At 65.9% G+C, this 11,192-nt stretch overlaps 3 protein-coding genes across 3 annotated transcripts; 1 reads left to right on the plus strand and 2 right to left on the minus strand.

Annotated features, from left to right (window-relative positions):
• Positions 1-2,959: 2,959 nt before the first annotated feature.
• On the plus strand, positions 2,960-6,514 carry PFL1_03462 (uncharacterized protein; the record flags this gene model as incomplete). Its single annotated transcript, XM_007880979.1, has 1 exon — positions 2,960-6,514. The coding sequence occupies one exon, from the start codon at positions 2,960-2,962 to the stop codon at positions 6,512-6,514; it is 3,555 nt and encodes a 1,184-aa protein (XP_007879170.1).
• A 515-nt stretch (positions 6,515-7,029) lies between these two features.
• Positions 7,030-8,273, minus strand: PFL1_03463 (uncharacterized protein; the record flags this gene model as incomplete). The annotated part of the gene is made up of 3 exons (XM_007880980.1): positions 7,030-8,001; positions 8,083-8,163; positions 8,250-8,273. The coding sequence occupies 3 exons, from the start codon at positions 8,271-8,273 to the stop codon at positions 7,030-7,032; spliced, it is 1,077 nt and encodes a 358-aa protein (XP_007879171.1).
• A 286-nt stretch (positions 8,274-8,559) lies between these two features.
• Positions 8,560-11,022, minus strand: PFL1_03464 (uncharacterized protein; the record flags this gene model as incomplete). The annotated part of the gene is made up of 2 exons (XM_007880981.1): positions 8,560-10,824; positions 10,945-11,022. 2 exons carry the CDS (start codon positions 11,020-11,022, stop codon positions 8,560-8,562), a joined length of 2,343 nt encoding a protein of 780 aa, XP_007879172.1.
• Between the last annotated feature and the right edge of the window lie 170 nt (positions 11,023-11,192).

Here is an 11,192-nt window from a genome sequence, read left to right on the forward strand (position 1 = left end):
AGCCCATGGCTGGTCGTGGGACCGGGCTGCCTTTCCGGAGTCTGGTCCCCGGTCGCATCACGTGCGTCGCCGCGGGTCGCGTCGGCCTTGGAAATGAGGGCCAGGCCTGGCCTGCAGGCAGCCGGGCGGCCAGAGCAACACCCGGGGGGTCGGCCAGAAGCGCGCAGCATGCTCGCCGCCCGCATGACGGGGCAACCTGCGGGCGAGGACTGCCTTTGCCTAGCCTGCTGGTCGGTCTGTCAGACCGGGCCTGAGCGGGTCGGGCCCGGGAGCGGGGCTGTATGAGACATTCCTCGTCCTGCCTCATCGATCCGCCGCGACCAAACGCAACGCAAGGCAAACCTTGGCCCTAGCCTTAGCTCGTGCGGCGGTGCCGTGTCGGTTCGGGCCGGACCCACACCATCGTAGCCTCCATATTCTTGCTCATCCGCGCTGAGATCCGTAGCTTGATGGAGCTGAGAAAGAACGCACAGGCAAGGCAAAGATACGTGGCGAGCTTGTTGGTCAGAGACCGATCGACGCTCTGTGGATGACGAGGTTGATAAGCGTAGCACAGCGCGGCGACAAGAGGCATCCGATCAACGATGGACACATGTCGGCATAGGTGTAGCTGGAAGGAAAGACGGGCTTCTGAACGGCTCCGTGTGGCGGCGATGGCCGTCTCTCTGCACCTTGCCTTGTCTTGCCAGGCCAAATGTCTTCCCGAATCGCTGCTGCCAGGAGATCACGTCCGTCGCGCCCGGACCTCGCCGTCTCTCCAAATCACCGCGGACGCATGCTTCCGTGTTCGACTCAAGCACAAATGAAGGCCACCGAACGGCCGGGCTGGCTCGCTTCACCCCCCACCACCGCAACGGCAGCGAGCCGACGAGAGGCGGCCACCGGACGGCGCCGGATAGAGGCCAAGAAGCTAGGTGGGCCCCATTAAGTCACGTCCAGGTGCTCGCTCGGGGTGCTGCCTGCTCCACCGCATGTTGCCGGGAGAACGAGGCAAGCAAGAGAGCGGACCGAGCTCGCCACCTCGGACATCGAGGCCGTTGCGTCCTTGGTCCAGGGCCCGTCACAGAGCAGCCCCACATCGTCGCTCGGCCTGAGCTGCGCGAGAGTGCGCGTCGGATGCTGGCCGAGGCACGTCGATGCCGTCGAGCCTCGCCGAGCCGTTTGCGTGCTGTTGACGGCAGGTGTGCTTTCTGTGATGGGCCGGGCCTCGGCCTCGGCGCCGCCGCCCAGCCTTGGCTTGCCTTGCCTGCCAGGACTGGTTGACCTGCCTGCCGTGCTTGGTTGACCGAGGCGCATCGATCCAAATTTGGCCGGGCTTGGCTCAACGAGGGCTGCCAGAGGAAGGTCAGGGCCAGGCGGGCAGGGCGCGTTTCCGTCGCGCGTGTTTTTTCCCCTCCCCTCTGGAAAGAGGCCCGAGGCCCGAGGCAGGAGGCAGGAGGCAGGAGGAGCAGGCAGGCAAGCCCACAGGCAGGCAGCCAGACGAGGCGGCAGCGGGTGATGATGCTTGCTTTGCCCGGCTGCCCGCCTGACTGTCCCTGCGTTCTCTGGACGGTGGGGATCCCGCTGGACTTCCGAAGCGGCTGCCTGTTTGGCCCACGCCTCCCAGCTCGATGGCTGCTGGTTGCATGCCTCGTGCCTCCTTTCTTCCATCTTCGCCCCTCCCTCACTCCCTCAGCCCCCCCCGTCCATCGTCTCCTCGCCTCGGCCTTGACTTGTACACTGCGTCCCGCCGCACGCCACAGACTGCTCTCGAACCTGCCCTCCTCCATCTGGCAAGCCTCTCCGACCCCGCGGCAGCCTCGCCACCCCGTCCACCTCGGCGTCGCCATTCCTCCTGCAGCGGCAGGCCCCACGCATCCTACCGGTAGCCTGTCGTCTGAGCCGCTCGGCCTCCTCCTCCATCGACCGGCCGGACAATCCGCATACCAGCGTCATTCCTCGCCGGCCCGCCCGAGCCCCTCTCGCTGCCTGGCCTCTTTCCTGCCTTGGCCGGCGTCCTCCTCCTCACTCGGCATCCCCGCGCCGATCCCGCCATATTCGACCCGGCGTGCCCTTCGCCGAACGCCTCGTCTGCTTCACCCTCACACCAACGTCGATCTTGCCTGCGCGCCATCCTGACCCGGCCTAGACGCCTCCCAGCTGCGCGCTTACGCCTTGCCATCGGTACCAGTCCTCTTCTCCGACGCACCTGCCGCCTGCCTCGTAGATCCGTGTCGTCGCTTTAGAGCTCTGCATCGTGTCTCCGACCCTCTCGACCTTTCGGCAGCGCGCTCCAACGCGTCCGGTCGACGCACGCTCGCGCAGCCAAGCAGTCTCTCCGTAGGCTCCCTCCGTCAAGCCCGATACCGCCCAGCGCACATGGCTTGCTAAGCTGTCCGGTGAGTAAAGGCACCCAGAGCATGGTCCTGCACTCCTCGTCGTCTCCGCCGTTTAGGGCTCGTGGTGCGCGCGACCCCCTTGCACTCGTCATCCCCTTTCCGGCCACGTTCCCCTACGTCGTCCTCCCTCTCCGACATCCACTCTCCTCGTCGCTCCGCCACCTTGTTCCCTTCCGTCCTACTACCATTCCATTCCCATCCCCTGCCGCTCCTTCTCTCGTCTCCGCCCCTGTTTCGTCAACATCTCGTCTCTCCTCCCCTTCCTCCAGCTCCCCATCCTCCACCCCCCGTCGTCTGTTCCACTCTCGCTCGTAACGTCTCCCCACACAACATCCACGCTCCTTTGACTGCCAGCCTCTCGCCATCCTCGCCCTATCCGCCGCATCTCGAACTCGATCCCTGCCTCGTCTCGATCAGGGCTCCCTCATTCTCTCGTTCGACAGCCCAGTCCCTGCCCAGACCGGCATCGGCTCACTCACACTCTTCGCTTCGTCTCTCCACCCTCTTCGATTCCCATCTCCTGCCTTCTATCGACACCCTCGCCTGGCTTTCGTTCGCGAACGCCGCTCTGACCCATCCCAATGGCGATGCCTTCTGCGTCGTCGACGTCGACGTCTTCACTGGCCGCCGCCTTCTTGCCGGTCAATCACACCTCTACTGCCGGCACGGCGCCCTCACCCTTGCTCACCGACACTGACATCGGCGACGCGACCACTGCTCGACCTGACCAACATCAACAACATCTTCACACGTATCCCGACCAACACCAATACCACCACCACCATCACCACCAACCCCCACAACAACACCAAATGCCACCACAGGCGCTCCCACATCATCAGCATCAGTCCCAACCCCCGGTTCAGCAGCAGCGACAGCAGCAGCGTGACCTTCCAGGCCAGGCCCAGGCTGGGTTTTCATACGCGTCTGGAGCCTCTTACCAGCCTGCTCAGCACTTGGTCGGCCATTGCGCCTCTCAGCACCACCAGGAGGCATCGTTGCAGCAACAACGCACGGAGCATATTCTAGCTTCGCAGCCGCAGCCGCAAGTGCTGCCCCAGCAGCCATCGCATCTTCCGCTGCACTCGCAGCAATTGGCAGCACAACATCCACCGCAGCTGCAACCGCTGCCTCAGCACCTCTACGGCCATCAGGACCCCTCGTTCCGCCTCTCCCTACCGCCGCGACAGTTCATCGATCCTGGGCCCAGCGACTTTCAGCCGCTCCAGCAGAGTTTCGCTGGCGTGCAGCTGTTCGAGGCAAAAGGGCGACTGCCGATCCAACGCGCGCACAGCCTGAACAGCCTGTCTCAACCTTTCGCGGACAGCCAGGCGACCCAGCCACTTGGATATCCGGAAGCGTACGCGCAGTTCTCCAGCGACTTTGCCAGCTGCTCCTCCGTCGGGGACTTTAGCGGCTTCGCATCCGCATCATCGTCTTCCTTGGTCCGCTACGCCTCGTTCGACATGGCTTCGGCTTCCCTCGGCGGCATGTCGAGCGGCAGTGCCAGCAGCGGCGCTGCGGCCGGTCCGAGCAGGGGCTCGGTTGCCGCAGAGCAGGCCAATATCGATCAGCTCCTTGCCATGTCCAAGGCCCAGGCCGAAGTGGCCGGCGACGCAAACATGTTTGCCTGCCCGCATTGCGAAAAGACCTACACGGGTAGGCACGCGCGCAGCATCTGGAGGCGACACCTGCAGGACAAGCACAACATTCCGCTCAGCATCCAACCGCGAAGGACTCGATGGGACGGAGACGCCAATCGTCCCAAGAATGCCGAGGAGAGGAGAGCGCGCATGCTCGAGAGCAAGAGGCGCTGGGCAAGGAAAAAGCGGCAGCAGGAGAAGATGGGCCTGAACAAGGGTTCCGCGGGTGACGACGGGGCCGGGGATGTTAGCTTCGACGACGGCGCCGACGCGGACATCTCGACGCTGAATGCCGGCGACGATTCGGCGACGATCGAGCGCGGAGCGGACAAGGAGAACCTCTCGCCCGCTCAGCCTGGCGGTGCGCTGCACGGAGGTGCGCTGCTCGATACCCAGCCCAAGCTGGCTCACGCGAAATGGCCTAGTCCAAGTCGCAGGGTGAGTGAGCCCAACCCCTTCTTCGCCCCTGAGGCGTCGGGCCTGCACCATTACGAGCTCTACGGGGCCCACGGAGCGGCGACAGCGGCGGGCCAGCGGTCTGGGCCGGGTGACGCGTCGACGACGCCGCTGAACCGTAGCGTGAACCTCTACCCGACGCCGCCTTCCTCGGGTGCTCCCCACCAGGCGCCGGCTACCGGCTTTCCGGGCATTCATCTCTACTCGTCCTCGCCCATGCGAAAGGCCATGTCGGCCTCGACGTCCTCCAATGCCAAAGGGCGGCGGGCTCCGTCGGCACTGCCCCTCATGTCGCCGCCCGCCTCTGACGAGCGTTCGACCGCGCTCGCATATCAGCAGCGGATGCGCAACTCGGCCACGGCGGGGGCAATTGCCAGTCACGAAGGCCTCCAGGCGCCCGTTGAAGGATACCTGGCTCCAGCCGACGGTGCAGTCGCCAGCGGCATGGGCCGCGGATCGACCGACAGCGTGGCCGCCACATCCGTGGCCACCCCGACGTCGGCCACTTTCCCGGGTATGCCAATCGACTTGGCTCCGAGGATGCAGACGCAGGGTGCGGTCCCCGGTCGCAAGACTGACCAACAGGAGGCTGCCATCCAGCTGCTCGCTCTGCGCTCGAACAGCAACAGTCCATCGGACAGCAACACCCAGGGATCTCGGAAGCGTCGTCATGCCAGCATGGACCAGCCGTGGGACACGCCGAGCAAGACGCGCACGTCGTCTACCAACGCCGAGCGCCTAACCAGGCCCAGTCCGAGTCCGAGGTCCAGGTCGTCGACCAACGTTCTTGCAGCGAGGACCGACTTTTTGGACGACGCGCCAAGCGCTGCGAGAAGGCGCAGCGAGCCCCGCGACACCCCTTCCAAGGCGACGCTTCTCCACGCGCCCTCGATGGACCGCTCCACGACGTTGCAGCATCCAGCAGACGGCAGCCCGGCCCCGGCTCCCAGGACTCAACCGCTTGCCATGGTCGGGGGCAGTGGCGGCGGCGTCGGCCTGGCTTCGTCCTCTGCTGCACTGCTAAGCCTCGCGACGCCCGGACCGCCGACACGAGCCGCGAGCAACCCCTTTTCGCTCAACAAGCACAAGATTTCCCCCTTCGAGGGCAAGCGCAGGCTCAGCTTCACGTCCAAGGACAAGCTCTATGACGCGTTCGGCGGCGAGCTGGGCATGTCAACCGTGGCGTCGCCCATCCACGTTGGCGGGCCGCTCAGCCTGCCCGCGCTGGGCCCCGGCGGCATCGCCATGGAGAAGAGCACGTCGGCCCAGTCGGCGGCGTCCGACACCAGCATGCTTGGTCCCAAGCTGCCGCCCTTGGTCAGCACGCCCATCCGGCCCGGCGACAGCCTGAGCGCGGTCCGCGGAACGGCCAGGGCCATGTACGAGGATGACGTCGACCCGCTTCCGGCCCAGCAACACCAGCCTTCGCACCTGCAGCACGGCGGAGGACGCGGCAAGCTGGGCCGCGACATCCTGCCGCCTCCCATGTCGACCTCGAAGCGAGCCGCCGTCGTCTCGACGCCCTTCTCCAAACCTCCCGCGGCGTCGGGTCTGTCGGTGCTGCGATTGGGAGCCTCGGCGCTCAAGTCGACCGCGCCGGGCACGCTGAGCCGTCCGACGCCATCCAAGTTCGGGGGCGACCAGTTCTCGTCGCCGCAGCACCTCAACCTCACCGAGTCGCTTGGCCTGGCGCCCCACTCGATCTCGCGCACCTCGTACGCCTCTTTGTACGGTGGCTCGCTGGGCCTGACGCCGAGCATCTCGGCTCTGGGCGGCTTGACGCCTGGCCTGACTGGCTTCCACACGCCGTTCGGAGCTTGGCCCGAGAGCGCACGCAAGGGCTTGGTCGCCGACGACGACGACGACGATGACGACCTCGAGAACAAGCCCAGCGGCGACCCATCCGGCTTGGACGGCAAGGGCAGGCGCGTCGCCCGCGGGCTCGGCAACGACGAGACCCCGAGCAAGCCCAGCAACCCCCAGCGCCGCAAGCTCCAGCCCCTCAGCCTCAGCTTCGCCAGCAACATCGATGGCTGAGCCGGCCAGCCGGCAACAGCAGATCTCGCCGCTACCGGTCACAAAGACTCGCTTGGCCTGCTGGCCCTCGCCAGCCTGCGATTCGCCTGAAGACGGCCATTTGGCCGTCATATATTTTTGCATCTTTCCCCTCCCGCCCGTCCTTGCTACATCTCGACCGCAGCCAACACCATCAGGGCCGCAAGGGGGCGCCCCACGAAGCCTGTTTCCGTTACCCAACCTTGCCCGTTCCCATCCAATCTCGACCGCCATCATCAAGAGGCGGCCTCGGGACGGAGCCAAGCCAGCCCTCCTCCGTTCTCCGGCACTCTGCGCCCGGCTCCACCCCTTGCGCCGTTTGATGGCTATCCACACCTGTATACTAGACCCCGATCCCACCCGCCGCCATGGTCAATTTCCGACGCTCTCTGATGCGCTGGCAACGGCGACCTGCCTTGCCCTCGCGCTTGCGCTTGCCCTTGCTTCTGGCTCGTGGGCCCCCGTCCCTGTGCGCTGCGCTTCGGCCCCCTCCGGAGCTACAGCTTGGTGAAGGCGCGGATGGCCTTCTCAAAGGCGCGCTGCATTTTGCTCTCGGCGCCTTCGCAGGGCGAGTCGGCGACGAGCATCGAGTCGGTGTGCGCCCACCGCTGTCCGCCCTCGACCTCTTCCAGGGTGAGGCGGACCGTAAATCGGCGTTGCGGCTGCTGCTGCTGCTGCTGCTGCGGGGCGGGGCTGGGAGTGGCGGCAACTCGACCGTCATCTCGAGGAGGAAGACGAGGGGACGACGACCTCGCGACGTTTGAGATGGTACTTCCGTCGTCGTCGTCGTCGTCATCGTCAGAGTTGGGGTCGAGGTCGATGACCGAGGGAGGAGGGGAGCGGGAGGAAACAGAGATGGCGTCGAGAGGTGGATTGCGTTGGGCTGCACCTTCTTCGCGCTGCTGCGAAGCGGGAGGCGGAGGAGGTGGGGTGACGATGTCGTCCTGCGTCGAACGGAGATCGATTTGTTCACCGCGTCGCTCCACGACGGCCTCGGCAGCGTCGACGTCGGCGTTGAGGTCGGCGTCCATATCGGCATCGACGTCGATGGTCTCGACACCGACGCGGACACGGTCCACGGGAACGAGGACGGGCGTGCCGACTGAGTCAGGCCGAACCGGCTGCGACACGCCAGCATCGAGGTGCGCAGTCGGGGCGGGCGTCAAAGTGGCTGCGGCCGGAGTCCGGGATCGGGTCCGAGCCGAGCGCTTGCCGGTACTGGTGGCCGCCGCCGCCGCCGCCGCCGCTGCCATCGCGCGCTTTCTGCGATGTCGCCATAGCCAGGCGGGCAGCGACGCCGCCAGCCTCTTCCGATCTTCAACCTTTACCCGAACCTTGTCTTCCTCCTTGATGCCCAGTCCCAGCGTACCATCCCCCTCGGATTTGGCGCGTACCGAGGAAAGGTCTGGGAGTGTGGGGGCCTTTGCAGGCTCGCTCTTGACTGCCGACATGGTAGAGCATTCTCGCTTCTGTTTTGGACGAGGTAAAGAGACTTCTGGGCTCAGAGGGCGCCGGGCAAAGGAGAATGACGGCTCCTTGACCAAACTCACCACCGTGCTGCTCTGGTTGCTCGACAGGCCCGCGGATACGGCAGCTAGGCCCGTTGAGCTGCAGGTCGAGGGGCCAGTGCGCTGTCGCCACAGTCGCAGATGAGAATAGGGCAGCGGTTGAGCATTCGCCGGCTCGTGGTGACGGCACAGGCGGACGAACCTCTCACCTTGATCGAGTCCATGATGACCATAATGTGATGTCGAACACGGGAGTGAACGGGCCAAGTGCAAAGCGACAGGAATGGTGACGATGATGTCGGTGGTGGTGGTGGTGGTGGTCAAAGATGCCGATGGGTAGGAAAAAAAAAGAGGGGGGAAGGAGGCAGGGGCAAGCACGGCAGCTTATATATACGAGGGAGAGGGAGGCGGGGATGCCTGCCCGCCGTCCTCCCCTTTCGACGCTCGAGCTCCTTTGACGTTTCCGCTGCCTGCCGCTCGGTGCGGAAAGATGTGCTAGGGGCGAAAAGGGCCGCACGCTCAATCGATGCCGACCGCCCACACCTCGAGACCCATGCAGTCGAATCGGCCCTCGCGCTCGTCGTCGGCCGCTTCCGCACGGCGCGGCTTGTCGTCGCAGAGCACCGCATTGTCAAAGGCCGGGCAGCGCGACGAGACGCCCCGCTCGAGCGCGCCGTCGATCCACAGCCCAAACTTGCCGTTGCCGCCGCCGACCGAGAGAAAGTCGGACTCGGTGAGCACCATGTAGTCGTTCTTGCCAGTCCAACGGAACGTCTCGACCGCCTTGCCCTTGTGCGAAGAAGACGCCACCGCCTCGTCCTCGCCGCCGCCAATGTCGTCGGCATCGGAACGGCCCGACTTGGCGAGCGCGTCGAGCTCCGCTCTGGACCGCCTGAAAGTCTTCCAAAGAAAGCACTCGCCGCTGCCGTAATAGTGCTGCTGCGGCCGGAGCTTCTCGTTGACGTAGGCGCCAAAGACGTTGTCGTTGTCGTCCTTGATCGCGATGACCAGGCCGGCGTCCTGGATCGAGATGCCGCCACCGACGTGCTTGACGCGGGGTTGCTGGCCTCCGCCCTCGACGCCCATGGCCGCCTTTGTCGCCGCAGATGCGCCGCGCAGCCACCCTTCCGCCTCTTGCACCCCCGCAGACACCTTGCGCGTCGACGAGGGGTCCAGGCCCTGGGAGACGCGGTGGTAGAGGGTGGCGAGGCTCATGCCATGCTGGTCGAGCGAGTAGAGCAGCTTCCACTGCCTTCCGAGCTGCAGGCGGGGCGGCAGCGCAGCCTGGATCCGCGCCGCGTGCCAGGGCTCGCACACGCTCTCCGTCTCTGGCCGCCGATCGCTCAGGGTGACCGGGATCGCACGTTTGGCCTGCTTTGCGTCCAGGGTCCAATGGCCCGTGTTCCACTGGCGGCTGCTCGAGGCGTCGAAGCCGGGAGCGCCGGAGATGGGCATCGATGCCGAATGCGACGGCGCACGCCTGAGGGTGTTCGGGGCTGTCTGCGTCGGCGGCGAGGCAAACAGGTCGCGCGCCCGCATCGGTCCCGAGCTGGGTGCGGCGCCGAGCGAGGACGTGGACGAGGCGAGCGGCGAGCGCCTGCTCTCGACGCTTGGGCGACGTTCGGTCGCGCTCAATGGGCTGCTCGTTCGTCGGTCGTCTGAAGCAAACAGCAGACCTCCGCCTGGCTTGGCATCGTGCGTCCCCGGCGTGTGGTCGCCTTCCTCGGGAGGGACGATAAAATCGCTGGCACTGGGCAGGTGGCTGACGAGATCACCCGAGAGGCCTCGCAGTGAGGTCCACGTCTTGCGGAGGCTGCCAGTCCAGCTGCTGGGCGAGGTGCTTTCTGTAGGCGAGGTGGCCAAGCGCGGGATCGAGACAGCGGCATGGGCCTCTCCGGCTGGCTGTGTTCTCGTCGTGCCGGACGAGTCAAAGTAGTCTGGTTGGTTGTCAGAGTGCGGGCGCATGGGGCTCGTACGGGCGTCGTGGATGTCTTCGAGCTGCGATGGCTCCAGATGGAGCGAGCTGCCTCGTCCCAGAGCCCTCTGCGGAGCCCTCTCGAAGGCGTCGAAGAAGTCTTCTTCCTCTTTCGGGACGTCTGCAGCTTTGTCCTTTCCATTCTGGCGGTGAGACGCGGCCCTCTTGAGGTTAAGCTTGCGCTCTACCTCTCGCAGGTCGATGATGGGCGGCGAAGGCGCCCGATGGGCCTCTTGGTGCTTTGCCGCCATGTCAAAGGCGTCGAAGAAGGCATCGTCGGCCGGGTTGTGCGTCGCCGGAGCTGCTGGCGTGGCGGCCTTAGATGTTGCAGATCCGCCTTGGACCCCTGGCAGCTCGCCTGTATGGGACGCTAGGAACGAGTCCCAATCGTCCCAGTGATGGGTCTGCGAGGCGGACGAGGCAGTCCTCTTCGGGCTCGGCCGCGTGAGGCTGGCGCCAACGGACGGGAAGCGCGGCGATAGGGGCGAGAAGTCTTGGACCAGATCGCCCGTCTGCCAGTCGTCGTCGGCGGCAGCCGTGGGCGGCGCACTGTGATCGAACATCGCTGACGGCTGTCGATGCGGCTGCTGATGCTGATGAGCGGTGATGATTGGGTGCGGAGAACGGCGAGCGGATCGGGTGCCGTCCAGGGGCTCGGAGAGGCCGGGATCAAAAGCAGCCGGGGGCGGCGGCGGCGGCGGCGGCGATGAAGCTGAGCTGGGCCCTGCATCGATGCCTATTGGCGGCATGGTAGAAGCCTCGACAAAGGAACCAAAGCCGTCCGAGGGGACGCGAGCGTGGCCGCCTCCCTGTGCGAGACAGGCGGTGGAAAGAGGTGGCGGTGGTGACGTGGGTCAGCATGCGGTGCCTCATGCGCCGGCCAAGCGCCGGCCGTGCGCCGCTCTGAGCCAGCAGCGGACTAGACTCACCCCTGGGCCAGAGATGGAGCCGCCGCCGCCTCCGCGTCGTCGGAGGCCTCCGGAAGCGGGCGACTCGGGCGAGGCCATACCGGCTCACGCTGTCATCTGCTTTTTGAGCGGTGTGAGAGCGGCCAGCGAGCTTGCAACGTAGCTGGCGGTGCTGTCGAGGGCAGGGGGAAGGCAAGCGCGAGTGAAGGCAGGAGGAACAGCGGCGTGGTGTCGGAGGCAAGTTGAAGAGGCGACGACGATGTGACCGC

This window comes from Pseudozyma flocculosa, assembly GCF_000417875.1.
Source record: "Pseudozyma flocculosa PF-1 unplaced genomic scaffold scaffold00010, whole genome shotgun sequence".
Classification (NCBI taxonomy): Eukaryota; Fungi; Basidiomycota; class Ustilaginomycetes; order Ustilaginales; family Ustilaginaceae; genus Pseudozyma; species Pseudozyma flocculosa.